The sequence below is a fragment of the Anolis carolinensis genome, chromosome 1, assembly GCF_035594765.1.
Source record: "Anolis carolinensis isolate JA03-04 chromosome 1, rAnoCar3.1.pri, whole genome shotgun sequence".
In the NCBI taxonomy this organism is placed as follows: domain Eukaryota; kingdom Metazoa; phylum Chordata; class Lepidosauria; order Squamata; family Dactyloidae; genus Anolis; species Anolis carolinensis.
The window spans coordinates 176,318,779-176,337,053 of record NC_085841.1 but is presented as its reverse complement, the minus strand read 5'-3'; the positions used below and the strand labels follow the sequence as shown (position 1 = coordinate 176,337,053).

The 18,275-nt window shown below is 38.5% G+C and overlaps 1 protein-coding gene across 7 annotated transcripts in view; it reads left to right on the top strand.

Moving 5' to 3' along the window:
* agap1 (ArfGAP with GTPase domain, ankyrin repeat and PH domain 1) overlaps positions 1-17,213 on the top strand; it is a 396,335-nt gene extending 379,122 nt beyond the window's left edge. For all 7 annotated transcript variants that reach the window (XM_062959942.1, XM_062959932.1, XM_062959953.1 and 4 more), the window contains 2 exons: positions 5,613-5,868; positions 6,892-17,213. In XM_062959942.1, the coding sequence (XP_062816012.1) occupies positions 5,613-5,868; positions 6,892-7,095 (460 nt within the window). In that variant the 3' untranslated portion in view covers positions 7,096-17,213. The remainder of the gene's footprint in view (positions 1-5,612; positions 5,869-6,891) is intronic.
* The last annotated feature ends 1,062 nt before the right edge of the window (positions 17,214-18,275 follow it).

Here is an 18,275-nt window from a genome sequence, read left to right as displayed (position 1 = left end):
GCCAAAATTGACAGGCTCCACAGGGCGCCTTCCTGAGGTGTCCTGGAATTTCCTTAGGATGAGATATGACAATGTTTGCCTTGGGGGCGAATCACCTTTTGTTTTTGGGAAGGGGAAGCCTGGGTCATAGGAGCTGGGGTTCATGTTGGGGTCAAAATATTTCCCATTTGATTTCATGATTTGACAATTATATGAAATAAAATGAAAAATAAAATAAAGTTGGAATATCAACCCTGCTGGGAAAAATACATATTTTCCGGGGATCCTAAAGAGTACAAATACATATAGGCAGATAGATAGATTTCATGGAAATAAGGGAGAATCCCTAAAAGTGAGTTACATTGCATAAAGGGGAATCATGAATGATATAAACAATTGAAAATATCTGATAAGAACGAAGTTCATAACATCTGGGGAACCCAATATGGAAATTCATAAAAGTGGAGTTTTAGCAGCATGATTTTACACTTCATGAAGTTGTTATCTCTTGCCTCAGAGTGCAGGGATAATCCACAGTAAACTCCAGTAAAAAAGTCTCAATCACCTTCTACTATAAATATATGGAATATAGAACATAAAGTCTTGACTTTTGAACTATCTTTTACAAAGTCCTGGAGGGGAGGGTGGTCACCTCGATCACATCATGGGGAAAAGATGTCTCCACTGAAGCTTTATTACCAGTCTTTGTTTCCACAACAATTCCCAAATCCAATTCCCGCAGGGATGGAAAGTGAGGGTGAAATCTTCTGAACAGGGTACAGATAGCAAAACATTACATACAAATTCAACTTAAGAACAAACCTACAGAATCTATCTTGTTTGGAATATAGGTACTGCCTGTAACTTGACTCCCTTCTGCATTGTGATGATTTAAGGATGGCATCCTCATATATTGTTTTCCTCTTCCTTTTTTTAACTTGTGGTGAAATCATTGTATGCATTGCCATCTTTTCTCCATTTTTCCCAGTCAGAACCAGGGAAAAGTATAAAACAATAGCAACAAATGGAAAAAGTCTTACAGAAGAGGAGAGTGGATGAATACAACATCAGGATGCCCATGCTGGTCTATAAAACGGCAGTCTTAAAAATGCAAAGTGAGACAAACACACATACAGTCGCACACAGATATCATACAAGTACCATCTTCAGGAAGCTAATTGTCAAGTTGAGGATGCAGCCGCCCCACCTACTGTGTCCGATGGGACGTCTGAGTATATCTAGTAATGATGTTTAGAAAGGTTTTCTGTGGAAATGCTCATAAAGCTTTCGAGTATTGCCACGTACATTATCATTAGGATGGGAGCTGCTGAATGATAAGACTCTGAGTTTTTCATCATGAGCTAAAATTCAGCAGTTCTTTAAGACAGAACCAAAAAGGACTGAAGAGAAAGTGAAAAGAGGCTGTGAAATTCAAAGCAGCGCCTACCTGAGTAAATGTCAGGGGAACTAATCTAAAACCCTGGATTTTTTTAAAGTGTAATTTTGGATCAGAAATATGTTTTGAGCTGTTCAGAGTTGTGAAATAATAACTGAATATTTATGCTTGATCATGCTATGATGGCAAAACACAGTCAAGTTTGCAAAGATGGAAGGATATAACGTTTTTCCCCTCCCCGGCTCCCCCCACTCCCTGCTAATGTTCTCGGCTTTATTTGTTTTCAGATGACAGTGATATGGTGTAAATAGCAGCGTAATTTAAGTAATTTGATGTTATCTTCAAGGAGCTAAATCAACAAAGGGTTTTTGTACTATTTTTGTGTAACCCATATGCAGAAATAGAAACAGGGCCCAGTTTCTATTATTTGCATTAAAAGATACTTAGTGTTCATTGATGGTAGAGATGCATATTAAAGCCAGGAAATTGATGGTGCTGTTTTGTCAGGCTTTAATGCATCATCACTTCTCTGGCATAGAGGAGGCGGCAGCGTGATTATTTGCATCCAGTTATATCAGGCCTTTGTTATCAACAAGGCTTTAAATGTCTAATAGTAACAGGTTGAAAGGAAAAGAGATTTGATTTTACAAAGTATGGCCTGGTCTAATTAACTGCATTTCGCCTTGTTAGCCTGAATGGATACTTATTTGAAGTAACAGCAACTTTGGCATAGACTGTTCAAATGAACAGCAATGGGGAATGGCTTTCGAATGAAGTTCCCAAAGCAAAGTCTTCATTACACCTTTTAGCATATCCTTGGAAAAACAGTATTTATTTGCCAGAACAATATTAGATCAATAGAAATCCAGAAATATTCCTATTTTAAAATGTTGGTCTGTCAGTCTTTACCCATTCCACTATCCCAGGGAATCAAATTTGTAAAACGTGAGTCATGATTAAAAATAAAATGATTAAACTCGTCATTAATTTTGTTTGCTGAGATTACAGCAACGGTGGCATTATGTGCATTGAAGGCATCAGAAAACATTTAGTAACATATGTTCAGTTGCATGTATCTTTCATTTCTAATGAGAGTGTCGGTGTCTCTTTGCTGATTAGTTGCCCCTTCCACTCATTTCTCCTCACTCTTATACAACTGATTCATTTAAAGGTATGTCAGCACTGGCTAAAATGAAGCACTGTGCCGCCTCCTTTCTGCTTATTGCAGGCTGCTCTAATAATTCATTTTTTAGCTCATTAGCTAACAGGGTATGTGAACAGCCTCCTCGAGGGGATTGGAATGAGTTTAAGTGATCTAGTGCTGACAACTCTGCTCTTGGACTGGCCTTCCTTTGGGAAAAAAAGGAATCTGGACCCAGATAAGCTGGGGATCCCAGAATGAGATTAGGTTATTGGGCTAACAGTTAGTGTTTGCATCTCTCCTAGGATGACAGATTTGAACTAGGTACAGTAAATCAGCTATCCTCTAAACCTAAAATGTCCGCTTCAGTCTTTAACGTGGTCTAGTGCCTTGAGAGTTGGACAGTAGGACACTCAGTGAGACAAAGATACTGTCTCGAATGGTTCAAATTGACATTTCTTGGCTTTCCTATAGGATGTCATATTCAGCACAACTCTGAGTCTCCTTTGGGGTTGAGAAGAGTGAGGTACAAATATAGTAAATAAATAAATAAACTCTGAAAATTCTGTTGTTTCAAACTGTTTCTGCCCAACAATAACAAAAAGTTGCCACATTTGCCATTTACAACACTGGTACTGTTTTATCTACATTGATTCTTCCGTATTTCTGTTCAAGGTACTTTTTCCCTTTTGAAATCCTAAATGGCATGGGCTCAACCATGTAAACTAATGGGGTGTTCTTGGGCTGGTTGCACTATCCCATTCTTAGAGGAAGGCAAAGGTAACCCCCCCCCCCTAATTAAATCTTGCCAAGAAAACTCTGTGATAAATTTGTGCAGTAAGTCAGACTGAATTGAAGACATACACCTACAACAAAGGACCTTTGCATGGTACGCCTCACATGTGGGGAGAGGGCTCTTTGTATGGGCAGTCCCCAAATTACGAACAAGATAGGTTCTGTAGGATTGTTCTCAAATTGAATTTGTATGTAAGTCGGAACAGGTATATTTTAAAGTGTAACTCCAGCCATGTATGTATGGGTGTGTGTGTGTGTGTGTGTGTGTATGTATGTGTGTGTGTGTGTGTGTGTGTGTGTGTGTGTATGTATGTATGTATATATATATATATATATATATATATATATATATATATATATATATATATATCAGTGTGTGTGTATATATATATCAGTGATTCCCAACCTTTGAGCCTCCAGGTGTTTTGGGCTTCAGCTCCCACAGTTCCTAACAGCTGGTAAACTCGCTGGGATTTCTGGGAGTTGAAATCCAAAACACCTGGAGGCCCAAAGGTTGGGAACCACTGATATATATGTACACACATGGTTTGGATAGCATAGGGAAGAGTTGTCACCTCTGTGACATTTTTATTTCTGCCTGTGCTCCCATTCAGAAGATTTCACCTCACTTTCTGTCCCTCTGATAATTGGATTTTGAAAAAATGGCTTGTTGTAGAAACAAAGATTGGCAATAAAAGCTTCAGTGGGGACACCTGTTTTCCATGATAACTCATTCAGGAGTAAATTTCCCTTCTGAGGGGTAGATTTCTCTCACTTCCTGTTGTCTAACCCCCCCCCCCCCCCACACACACACACACACACACTCCCCTTCTTACCTGTAAGTCAATTATAAGTTGGATGTTTGTAACTCAGGGACTGCCTGTATTTATTTATAGATCGAGAGTTATTTTAAGATCATTTCTCAATATGGGCTTTTAAATGTAGAAGTAACACAATGCTCATTTAGTAATTTGCCTAACTCCATGCATGTAATTCTTTGTTATACCTTTCCTTTTGAAATGTCTTGTTTTGATGTAATTTTGACTTAAGTCTACGTCTTTCAGCCTGCAAATTCCTCCAATTTACATTTTTCACATTCTAATTATTTCCAGACATGTCAGATATTTGGTAAGATATCAGATAAATGCAAAATGTTTACTTTTTTCATTTTCCTAATAAAATTTTAGTTTTCCTATTTAGATATATACCTACGATACTTACTATGGTTACCCTAGTTACCTCTTAGGCATTTGTTATTTCTATTTCGTTGGGTTGTAGCCTAAGTATTTTAAATATACTAAAATGGCTCATAGTTTCAAAGTTTTTAATTCTCTTTGAAGTTGGAGGAGTTCTTTATGTATGAGGGAATTCCTATTTTGATGTGTAGATGTGGAGAGGAGGGAGGTGCTTCTGCATAGCAAAGCCATTACTTCTAAGGAGGTGCCTGTTGAGGAACGGTTTGCATGAAAGTATGCAATGAGGTTATGGCAAGGTCATGCCTTCCTCACCAAGAAGTGATGCAAAACTAATCCAGATTTACTCTATAAAGAACCTGTTTACTTAAGCATCTGAAAACAGATTAAAGCTAACCTGACACTACATTACTAGGAACAGGATAGGCTTTGCTGCAGAAACTCAGAAGACCATTTCTTTTTGTACTTGAAGAAGTCAACCCAAAACATTACCACACTTCCTTGCTTTAGTGCTGAAGTGGCTTTTTGTTTAAAGAGATTACCACAATGAACTACCATGCCTCCAAAAGTAAATTTACTTGGGATCAGCCTTTGTCTGTATACTATTACCTTGTGCCCATGCTCTTACAACATTGCTGAACTTTCATGGTTAACTCCAGTAAATGATCACTCAGGTTGCTGTTGTATAACTGGTCCATTATATAATATACATTTATAGGAGAACTCAATGAGTAGGGTCTAGATACCATGTGAACTGATTTCATTAAATTCTAATTCATCATGCATATTGAATTCAACTTCCAAAGAAAATTCAGGAATATACAGTTACACCATCTCTCATGCCTTTGTGTGAACCCAGCCCAAATCATTTTGACTTCTTTAAATCTGACAAAGTAAAATCTTGTGGGGTTGTCACACACGATAATTCCAGCCATGTGTTGTACAAGTTCTTCTCCCTCTTCCACTATTAATGAATAATTTTGGGAAAAAAATTTCACACTTGCAGAATTCCTGACTGAGCTGCAAAAATGAATGGGTATTACCAGTACTCTCAGAAGTCTTGCGGTGGGCTGATACTGAAGTACATATATATGTTTTGCTTCTCTAGGGAGGAAAAGGAACACTGGATCCGTGCAAAGTATGAACAGAAGCTCTTCCTTGCGCCCCTGCAATGCTTAGAGTTCTCCTTAGGCCAGCACTTGCTAAGAGCAACTGCCGAGGAAGATTTGCGAACTGTCATCCTACTTCTTGCACATGGGACACGAGAAGAAGTGAATGAAACCTGTGGAGATGGAGATGGACGTTCTTCCTTACATTTGGCTTGTCGGAAAGGAAACGTTGTGTTGGTTCAGCTTTTAATTTGGGTGAGTACATGCTGCATGGATTCAGGATAGTCAGCTTAGGGCAGTGCTTCTCAACCTGGGGTCCGTAGATGTTTTGGGCCTTCAACTCCCAACAAAATCCTAACAGCTGGTAAATTTGCTGGGATTTCTGGGAGTTGTATGCCAAAAACATCTGGGGACCCCAAGTTGAGAACCACTGGCTTAGAGTGAACATTCAAGTTGTCACTATACGTTTGCCAGGGCGTTTGGCGAGATAAATGGAGATAAATAGCGGATTTATTTTATCTATAATGCAAGATTGGCCTGATTAGACACCCTCTTGATGTGTTTTCCACAATAATGCTTTCACACATCCCAATTGGTGTTAAATGTTTGATGTTGGCACTTCAAAACTAATACAAAAGGTAGATTATAAATAGAAACCGATGTTATGTTTTGGAGCCTATTGGGTTACTTTCCTCTTTGACCAACTAGGAGGAAGAAACAATGCTGAATGCATAACAAGAAGCTATTTAGATGTAAAATCTCACTTTTTGTTCCATGGAGCAATCTCAAAGACCACTTCTGCACTGCTATATCAAATCCAGGTTATCTGCTTTGAATTGGATTATATGGCAGTGTAGACTCATATAATCAAGTTCAAAGCAGATAATGTGGATTATCTGCTTTAATGGTTAGGAGCCTCCGGTGGCGCAGTGGGTTAAACCCTCGTGCCAGTAGGACTGATGACTTGAAGGTTGGGTTGCTAACCTGAAGGTTGCCAGTTCAAATTCAACCCGGGGAGAGCGTGGATGAGCTCCCTCTGTCAGCTCCATGCGGAGACATGAAAGAAGCCTCCCACAAGGCTGGTAAAAACATCAAAACATCCAGGCGTCCCCTGGGCAACGTCCTTGCAGACAGCCAATTCTCTCACACCAGAAGCGACTTTCCCAACACGGAAAACAATGCTTTAATAATCCGGATTATATTGCAGTGTAGAAGGGGCCTTAATCTTTTCTATCTGCTTTTGTTGGAGACCTTGAAATGTGTATTTGTTTCCCACAGTATGGAGTTGACGTTATGGCCCGGGATGCCCATGGAAACAGTGCATTAGCCTATGCCAGGCAAGCCACAAGTCAAGAGTGCATTGACGTCCTTCTGCAGTACGGTTGTCCAGATGAGCGCTTTGTTCTCATGGCGACTCCCAATTTATCCAGGAAGAACACTAACAGGAACAACAGCAGTACAAGAATGCCGACCATCATCTGAAGGATTTGGTTCTTGTTTTCCAGCATTACTAGCATTTACCGCCACATATTATGCATTAATTTGACAGAAGATTTCTGTGCGTCTTAGAAAAAAACCTTATCCTTTTCTCCTTAGTTCTTACTTTCTCCGTAGGGGAAAATGCCTGGATATTGCAAAAGAGACAAGAAGGAGGAAAGAAGACTGCAGAAATCATTTATTTAAATAAAAAGATCTTGAGTGATGAAAATGTAGAAGGGAGGGGAGACAAAGAGAGGTCATGGATTCTCTAATGATAGCCCATGACATGGGACCATTTGACTAGGTGTCTCTAGGCAGGCTCCTACAAGCGAGTTACTGGAGGGAAACAACAGGGGGAAGAAGAGAAGGCACAGTAACTTTCCTTAACTGACAGTTAAGCGCATTAGTACGTTTCACCTCTACCAAGCTGAACATTTGGATTTCATTCTCTTTTCTGAAGAGCTTGACGGCATAAATCAGAGGCAAGCACAGAGTTTGTCAGGTTTGAAGCTCCTATGATGGTATGTGTCAAATCAGTTGTAGCTAATCTGTCCAGGGAGAATACTGGCTTCATTACACTTGTATAGTTGAGTTCTTCCAGCATTACTGCTGTTTAATAGAACATGATTAGTCATCACGGAGAAAAAAGCATATTAGCTGAGGAGGTAGTTACATGGCACGCTTCGGTGATTGCTTGGATGTGATTGCAATATTCTTAGAAGCATCATATTATCTCAGACATGTTCTTTCAAGCCCTTGGAGCCCTCCTTTCTAAATTCACTGTCATAATTTAGTATCTGTTTAATTTTTCAGTCCAAAGAGAGGAAATCAGTTGCTGAGTCTTATTTGACTGCAGCCTCCTTGATGTAAAAACAAAATGGAAAAAATAAATAAGAATAGCTATGAAATAGAGAATGGAAAGGAATAATGAATACTGCTAAGGGGAAAAAAATATTTCAAGTATGTTTATGAGAACAAATACATAAAAGGCTATTTTTTTCCAGTCATGAGAAGTACATTGTGTCACTTTTGCCAAGGTAAATGTGTTGCGTTTTGGTCATTCATTGCCTAAGTTATACAGATTTTGTATTGTGTCTTTAGGTTATATTTGTGTACAAATCAATTAGCTTTTTAAATATTCGTAAGTATGCATTGATTTTTTAATAAGGCAAGTACTTCTTTATTAATTTATAAACTGTAATTGATGTGAAATAATGTTCAGATAGTTAGGATCGAAGGGATCACAGATTATAATACTAGATCTTGAAAACATTCCCAGCAAATAAATAGATTTTTATTCCTTTGATTAAAAATGTATCTAATCAACGTATTGGCATAGAAAAGCTACAAAGACATATGGTTTGGAAGGGCATGTCATTGTCTTCCAGAAGCACAAACATCTTTCATTGTGTGTTTCATGATGCTGTTGTGGAGGATGACTGCGAATCCTGAGCAGAGTATGCAAAAAATTGGGGTACTCGTCTGACCCCCTCCCCCCAAAAAATACAAAATCTGATAATATCCTCTTTAAGTGAACATGTTTTCCTATGCTTTAAAATGACTCTTGTAGAATGGACTGACATCTGGGAGGAGTTTTAGATACAATCTTAGATAATTTGTTAGCACCGACCTGTTTCTTGCTCGTATTTCCTTTAAGGGTGATTCTGTGATTTTGAATTGCTAGCGGAATGCATTTTGAATTGTATATTGTAGAGAATGAGCATTAGGTAAAACTGAGCTGCAATAATGAACAAAGAAACCCGTTCCGTTGGTGACTGCACACAAAAAACAAGTGTACATTTACCTGCTTTTTTTAACAGTTCCGTGATATTTTACTATTTTGGGACTGTTTCCTTTGAGGAAAATAATAATTGGGGGGGAAAATAAAACATGGAAATAAATATATATTGAGAAGACAGGAGGAACAACCTTCGCAATGTACTTTGGTTATTTGAAAAGTATATGGGCATCGGTTAACACTAGTCATCCTAGGATGGATCTACACTACCATATAATCCAGATTATCACAGCAGATAGCCCATATTATCTGATTAGATCTGGATTGTATGAGTCTGCACTACTAGATCATCTAGTTCAAAGCAGATAATCTGTATTTTATATGTCAGTGTAGATGAGACCCTAGACAAAGTCAGTGGAATTGCTACTTTATTTCCTTGGTCTCCTGCTTCCATGTTTTTGACTTTATGAGCATGTAAAGGAAATAGAAGACCCCTATCTTTGGCCCCTTCTACACTGCCCTATATCCCAGGATCTTATCCCACATTATCTGCTTTATGCTGGATCATATGATGTCCCTTCTACACTGCCATATAAAATCTGGATTGTTAGCTTTGAACTGGATTATATGGCAGTGTAGACTCATATAATTCAGTTCAGAGCAGATAATATTGGTTATCTGTCAGTGTAGAAGGAGCCTGAGTCTCCACTGCCAGATAATCTGGGATAAGCAGATAATGTGGGATCAGATACTGGAATTTTGGGACACTGTGGAAGGGGCCTCAGTCATAGCAATTACGTAAGTGTACATATGTGATTTTGAAGGTAGGTAGCTAGTTGTAATATAGCTTCCTTAATGCTTCTTCTAGGAGATTAACCCATGCCTTGGCCCTGTTATAATAGCCCAACTGTTTTGGGTGGCAGAATTTCCACTCCTGGTGCTGTGAAGTCAACCTTCGTTGGCCAAGGTATTAGTTTGGCTATTCAATCCAGGCAGGTTAATAAATAAGGTAGGAGGAAATACATGGCAAAGATACAACGAGTAAGTACCTTCTGTGTTGACATCTATGGGGTTTCAGTGAAATGAGAGCTACCTGACTCAGTGAAACCATAGCTCCTGTCTCCTTGTTCTGAGGTCCAGCAGGCTCTCCCTCATGAAAGACAACACATCTTCCCCGCTGTGGCCCAGTTTGGAAATGAGGCCCCAGCCTGAACAGAGTTTTTCAACACTAACCATTTTAACTACAATGCACTTTCCTCTAATATCTGTATATGCCTGCTTCTACAGTTTCCCTTTAAACAGTCACTTGAAGTCACTCTTGTATGAAACTGCTGGGTGATGCAGCCCTCTTTTAAACAACACATCCGTCCATGTTTCTATTGTCATTCCTTTTCCTTGTTGTATTTTCTTTTTGAAGGAGAAGATTTAAGATGGTGGTATCTTCCATTAGTGTGTACCATAGAAAATGTTAGATTTCACAAGCCCAGAATATTAGCCTTTTGTTGTTACTAAAGCGTTGGTACAATTGTTTGGACTAGCACAGTTTTCTTGACCTACTGACAGTGCTGACGCTTTTACATTGTGAGGTAATTCGAAGCTCTCTGGATACATATCGCCTCAGGGAACCTTCAGGTGCCCATCCACATCCCACCATTCTTTTGGACAGAAGGGGAAGCTCATCTTTATTTGGTCAATATCAGTGGAGTGATAAAGGCATGGAGATCATTTCGATGTCATGATTTTATTATCATATCTATTTCAATTCTTTTCTTTAACTGCACATTGCTTCCTCCTGTTCTCTTCAAAGTGTGTGCATGAAGATGTTGCCATTCATTTTCAGTACCAGTGGTAGACATTTAATGTTACTCAACCCTTTGGGATGGCTTAGGATTTATAAGTATGGTTCCTGCAAAATAGTTTAAAACTAGAAGGTGCTGAAAGGGATTCTTGAACTTTAGCATGGGCTCAACAGAGGTGGACAATCTCAGGCCAGTGTAGACTTCAGTTCTTGATCTTTGCTAGTGTTTGCACAGTAATGCAAGTATGTTTGTGGCATAGAAGAGTAAATCAGACTTTGAAACATGTTATTTGAAATTCCTTCCCCAGTTCAAAAGTACATGCATCAGTGTGTTTTACTTCTGGGTATATGTCCAATCTACCTGTCCCCAGAATTAAAGAACACGATTCTCAGCATTTCTCAAATTCTCCCAATATTTCACACAATCCACAAATTTCTCACATATCTAACAGGAATCGGATCGCAATTGAAATGGGAATTCCTTGACAAACATGGTTTTAGGCATATACTGGAACCATGCAGAGATTCCTCTTGAGTTGAGATTGTGCGGAGTATTAGATTCATATACATTTTTCAAGATAGGCAGCTTTATTTAACCATTTTGCTGTTTCTTAAATCACCCCTTCAATCCTTCATTAAATGTTCTTTTGTCTTTATTTGTAAAACACAACATATGTGCAAATTAACAAGAAATTAAATTATTATTAATAGGAAATCACAATCTAGAGCAATGGTTCTCAACCTGTGGGTCCCCAGGTGTTTTGGCCTACAGCTCCCAGAAATCCCAGCCAGTTTGCCAGCTGTTCGGATTTCTGGGAGTTGAAGGCCAAAACACCTGGAGACCCACAGGTTGAAAACCACTGATCTAGAAAGCTAAATCTCTTTCAGAAATTTGTTTCTAGTGAGAACACTGTTCACATGCTTTACTGATGACAGACCCTTTTCCTGCTTTTAACCATGATATACACATTAACTGTCTTTTCTAATGATAGGCTGGTGCTGGACTGTAGTGTTAACACTAGCCAACTGCAGAAATAATAAAGCTTGTAGCTGGGACAGGCTGTTGAGTGTAGCCTGTATTCTGGTATCAAGTAGCATTACTTATCCATGTTGATTGTCAGGCTACGTAGATTTCTCCCAAAATCTGAACAATGATGTGGACCTTGCTGAAAAAGTCATGCAGTACCAATAACATAAACAGAAGGAGCCGAGTGGAAAACATCAGATGACATTGCTCAAAATCACTTTGCTATAGTGATGGGATTAAGAACTTAGAAGTCATTTCCCCATGTTATTGTCACTAAATAATGTTCCCTATTTCATTGATGTTGTCCAGTATGCACTTTGTGGGGCACAAAGCACAGCACATCTACTGGCTCTGAGCCAGGATTCACCTTTTTTTTTGCCTAGTTGGGACCATCCTTTGGAGTTTCACAAACCCGTCCAGCCCCCCTCTACTCCTGCTAGGTCTATATGTGCACATATGCACATATATAGTAACGAATGTGAGGAGGAAAAGTACTTTCTCCCAAGTTGTGTCTCAGCCTGGAGCCCACACACCCTCCCCTCTGGACTGCATGGGGTGGGGGAAATGTGGCCAAGTGGCAATTCTTTAGGGAGGTTCGCATGGATTTTGCATTCAGACCTGTTTCTTTTAGAGATTCCAAGGAAATGAAATGACATTTTTGTTCAAACTAAATTATATGGAAACACTGGGACCACTGTTATTCAGGGATCAACTTTTGTGTTCATTCCTAGTAAACAAATCCATTTTTATTAATGACTATGTTCATGGTGTCCTTTCAGACCCAATCATATATTTTATTCTGTGAATGTTTTTCCTTGGGATCTTAGAAGTGTTTCCTATCAAATTGATTTTAGTAGCATAATGTAGCGTTTGGGTCTGAGGCCTACAAGTTTCCTTTGGCATATTCAAAGAGGAAATTGAATACAGATACACTAAAAGGCAGGCAGGTTTTGCTAGTGATATTTATTAACTACTGTTCTGTAGATTCATATTTACTTGTTTTGGGTGTGATCTTTCTGAATGCACATGTAAAGGACCAAACATTTGTCCATTAGTATTTAATATTAGAATTCAGTTGGCTAAATATCATTTTCAGATATCTTTAGTTCCCTACCTTTTCCTCTTTCAATAGAAAGAGGATTGCGGAGATAACTGCCCTTTTCTTTCAGTCCTTCAAAATTTCTAATACATTTTGGATTCTACTATTATATGATTTATACAGTTCTAGTATTTGTTGTTTAAAAACATTTTGATGCATACCATTGTGTGGAATAATTATGTATTAAATAACAGATCTTACTTTCTTGAATAGCACTTCAGGAGAAAAGTTTAATAAATCATGACTCTTTGTGGTCATTGTTATTCGTGTTAGTGTACACTTTGCAGACAGCTGTAGGAGAGTGTTGAAGTGCTTCCATCTGAGCAACAAATCTCTGGATTATACTTTTAACCTGGATTTTTTAATCAGTTCAGATATATTTTAGTGTTGTTGTCATTGGAATCCTATGTTGTTCAAGTGAAATTAACAGTTCTGGAGTTGATTTCCCAGATTTGCGTATGCCCAAATATCTGCTTGGGGGGACTTCAAAACAATTGCAAATGGACACTCACAATAACTACCTATTCTGTGGAAATCTCTTTAATCAGATTGTACTAATATGTAGAATAACTCTGATCATTTTATGGACACATTGATTTTTTTCCCATGTGAAAATCACATAGAGCCTGCATTCCCCAAAAGGCCTGAAAGTTACATTCAGTACCTTGTTATTGGACGGTTTGCAGTGCTGATCACCTCAACCCCTATGATACAAATGTACTAGAGAAAGAGGAATCAGATTTCCTATTAATTTCCTTTGCATAGAGTTTTGTTTGCATGTTAAATGCCTTCACCTTAGCAGAATTCTTACAATGTTGTTACTACAGCTCCCTCATCTGGTAATTTTTCAAGACTCTGAATAAAATGCACAAGCAACCCACTTTTCTGTAGAAAAAGGATCACAATATATAGCTATTCCACCTGCCCGCCGAATCCAAAGGCCAAATCCATGACAGACTTCCACCAGGAATCAGTTCAGGCAAAAATATGCTCAGCATTTTGGCATATGGAGCAAGAGATTGTGCCTGAGCAGTGCCAAACCCAGAAAATCAACCTGTTGTCAGCTCAAAAGATATCAGCACTGAATGTGAAATAGAGACAGAATCTCTTAGATAGAAACTGAAATATTTTATTACGCGCTGTCTCATAAATACCACCTCTTTTACATCACCCCCCTGTCATTATCAGTGCAGCTTTTGGTTCTATGCACAATGGTACAATTGCATTCTAAGGACTAAATTTGGACGTTACCTTAATCTGTAAGGGAAGGGGAAATTCTAGCAAAAATGCCTACTGTCCAAAGAGTAAGAAGTATTTCAGTATTTTGCACACTCAACGCACGCAGATCTTAGAGACCACCTACAATGGGTCAGACTTGTACCTTATTCTTTGTGAGAAATTCTCAATGTCATGAAAAGTGTGTTCTTTCTTCTGTACTCATATCTTTAAATTTCACAGTGGGGAAAATTAATGTCTGAAGCAGCATTGAGATTTTAAAACCGGCCAGGCCTAAAAGTTAAAAAAAAAATGCAGTGTAAATGAAAAAATACAGCCTCTTCTTCTTCTTTACCCCAAGAGATGTACTGAATGATGGGTCTTCTTAATCATGCTTCAGAAAGCCGCTTGCAAAAGTTAGGAGGTTCAGTGGCAGATAATTGGGCAATAACACATAGATGGGTGCATCCGATGAAACCGGCTCTGGCCCAGGAAAGCTTATGCTGCTGGATAGGAGTTGGCTGTTAAGGTGCCAGAACACTCTTTGCTGTCTTTGCGTAGATGGGTCCAATTCACCACATGTAGTTTAATATGTTCTGTAAACAGTACTGTGTAGCTCCATGGCAGAAATCGGATGTCCGTAAATCAGTACAATAACAAACATTTGTGTGTCTAATTTATATGCACAGATATGAACATACACAAAGTGGGTTTTTGCAAACATATATGGACTAATGTAAATAGTTCCACAGAAATGTGGGTGCTGCATGGATAAAGTAAGAGAGATGTAGACAATTACTGTATATGGCTGTCTGGTGGGTTTAAGGAACTCCTGTTCCGAAGCGGGAAGATAAAGGACGAACTAGAAGGACTTGGGAAAGGCTATGGAATGACTCTGGATGGTTTTTGTTTTGAATACAATGCTCCACGTATTTTTGAGGGAGCACTTAACTATGCCCCCTTGGGCCCTTTTTCCTGACAAACTCTCCTGTTCACATTTCTCATTGCATGGAGATAGAAACATGAGCAATTTCTGACAGTCAAACAATAAATAGAGGAAAAGTCCAATGCTACGTTCCCAAATGTAACAATGTACAAAGGAAAAACCATCAGAGGCGCCTCCTGAACAGCATCTCTATTGGTCTCAATATAGCCAGTTGCTTTGAGCATCATGTAAAATCCTTTAAAATGTATGAGTGCATGGTTTCCCTCTTTAAAAAAATAATAATTGATAAATATATTATTGTAGTCCTAAGTTCCTAATGAACACGTCACCACATTACGCCACATGTGAGTGTGGCACAGCCAGCCCTGTAATCACTGTGATTTAATAAATGTTGAGTCAATGCATGGCACTTTTGTCCAGAAGTTTGAAGAAAACAGGAAAATGCAAGATAAGCAGAGAGCTTAGCACGCAGGAATTATTATTATTATTGTCGTTGTTGTTGTTTTCTTTTCCCCAGCGTAAAGTAAAGCTCTGCGGTTCCCATTGCAGGATTCCGCTAAGTAGTTAATTTTGACTCTGGGAATGACAAACTGCTCTTCTGCAGTCAGGTATTTTGAATAAATTACATTTCAGGTTTTACTGCCACTTGTATAGCATTTGTATATAGGCATTGCTGAGGAATAAATACATTCTAAGCAGGGAATTTAGAAAAAAATGTGGCATTTGGGATAGCAGTTCTCCTAAAACTTCCCCTACCTCTTCCTTCATGAGTTCTGATGTCTTCAGTTGTGAAAATAGGTTTTATGTTGGTGGAGTTATACATATTGGGCTGAAGTAGTTTCTGGAGTTTTTTGTGTTGCTTGTTGAATGACATGCTTGCTTTTTTGTCATCTCTTTCATACCAGAGGAAATTTGCAAAGCACCAAGGATATCTAAGGCTCTGGCCCTTGGTAGTCAAATAAGTTACATTGGAAAGCACAGTTTGGCGAGGCATTGCTGGGCATCCAAGCAATCTCATTGGTTCTTGCAGTAACAAATTGTAATTGGAACCATCTTGGTTTTATTCTGGAATACAGGTTGATGACAAAAGCCATGCTACTGCGATGCCTGGTTATACCTTGGGTTCCTCTTTCCAAAGCAGTCACTCTTGTACTTGTGAATTACATGATCTGCTGATCTTTTTGCCAAGCACTGTGCCCAACATGCAACCCTGTATTGATCTCCTTTTGTTCCTGATTTCCTGAATCCTCCATGTACTTTCCAGACTAGTGGTGCTGAAGGAGGGCCGGGAGTTGCTGTCTCCTCCCATCTGTTTCACCATTTGAGTGACATCTTTTGGGAAACTACTTTTCTTCTCCTTGGAGGTCTTACGGATAATTTGTTGATACACCTGTTTTGTTGAGCTTTTCTCCACTTTGTTAACTGGTTGATTTGGAGATGTGTTGTAAGAGACAGAATCGGGAATCTGAAGTGAATAATGATTTTATAAATCATTCAAATTCACTTCTTCCTGTGTAGCTGTGTTGATTTCAGATATATATGAAAGACTTGAACATGTTTGCCTAACACTGGTAGAGTCCTCATTGTGTAATTTAAGCATATCTTTACAGTTTTTCCAGCCAGATTCACAGTTCCAGCCTCAGACCCCAAATCATGAAACTAGTTCTGGTCCTGATTCCAATGAAATTAGAACTAGGGCATGATCTATTGGCATGGTAGCAGGATTTTGGTTTATAGATCATTGTCCAGAAATGTACGGTGGTAGTTTAGATTTAATTGTGCATCAAATGTTCTTTGATTCCATTTCCTCAAACCTTTTGTATTTCTTTTTCCAATATCAGTTAGTGTAATTCTTATTGGCATGGGAGGAAGGGAGCAGGTGAAATTTCATGGATTGAGGTGGCAAATACCTAGCCAATGGCTTGTCATTTTTATTTCTGTAAATAATGTATAAATAATGACACAGCAGTGTGGAAATTTTTAAAAAGAGTTTTTTGAGTTTTTTTATTATTACCTCATTCAGCAAATTTGTTTTACAATGAGTCAATGAAACCTTATTTATATTGTTTGTACTGTAATTAAAAATATTGATACATTTCACTTTGCTTGTTGTTTCATATGATCTTGTTTGATTTAATATGTCCATTTGTATTATGTTTCCCTCTTGCTATCTCCATCCTGGGTTTTTTTTTTGTGCCAGCTGTACAGTATTCTGAGTTTTAAATATGTTGTAAAGTAATGCAGAGAGAGAGACTGCTATATTGGATAGGTCTCTTTCTAATAAAGATAAGAAAACAAGCTTGCTTTCCCTGTAGTTTATTCCCTTCATGTCTTGCCACGAAGTGGAGAGATGCCTATCCCTCTCTCTCTCACACACACATACACCTTATGTGTGGAACCCCAAAATCTCAGTCTAAAAGATTGCATAGAGATGAATGTGCTCTATGCTGAGTTAATGCTTATGCTTCAGTACAGTCTGACATTGTCTACTTAAGTGAGCAAACACTTCATAGTCACACTGAACATGGGCAGTGTCTAAAATAAATGCTTTTAAAATGGATTCCTTAGAATCTGTGGATGTAAAGAATGACCTCTATAACTAAGCTATGGCCTATACTTCAGCTGTCATCAACATATGTGTGTGTTTCCTGTCAACCTATATATTGTAATGTCCAACCATGAAATTCCATTTGTTGTTTATTCGTTCATTCGCTTCCAACTCTTCGTGACCTCATGGACCAGCCCACCTGTCGTCCGTGGCCACCTCCAGCTCCTTCAACATCAAGCCAGTCCCTTCAAGGATACCATCCATCATTCTTCTACCCCAGAATGTGTCCTTCTTCTCGAAGCCTATCTCCTTATCTGCGTTAAAGCTTTCTTTTAATAAGAATAATAAAGATAGATACAAAACTAATTAAAACATTGTATAAACAGTTGTTAACATAGGAGACAGAGGACGAACAGGTGAAGGAGGTGATGATAAAGTGGGCAAGGGATGTAGGTCACAACATGGGTGAGTGGGAAGAAATGTGGTCAAAGAAGCTAAAATACACATACTCAAGCGAATTAAAAGAAAACTGGTACAAAATGTTTTACAGATGGTAACTAAAACCAGAAAGAATAGCCAAATTCAGCAATAGCAAAAACAATGGGAAATGTTGGAAATGCGGGAAACACAAGGGTGATTTTATACACATGTGGTGGAAATGTAAGAAAGTAAAAAAAATTCTGGCACGAGATACATAGAACGATGGAAAAAATATTACAAAGAAAATTTGAGTTGAAACCCGAATACTTTCTGTTAGGGCTTAAGGATTTTCGAATGGATTTAAATACAAACAAACTGTTCATCTACTTTAC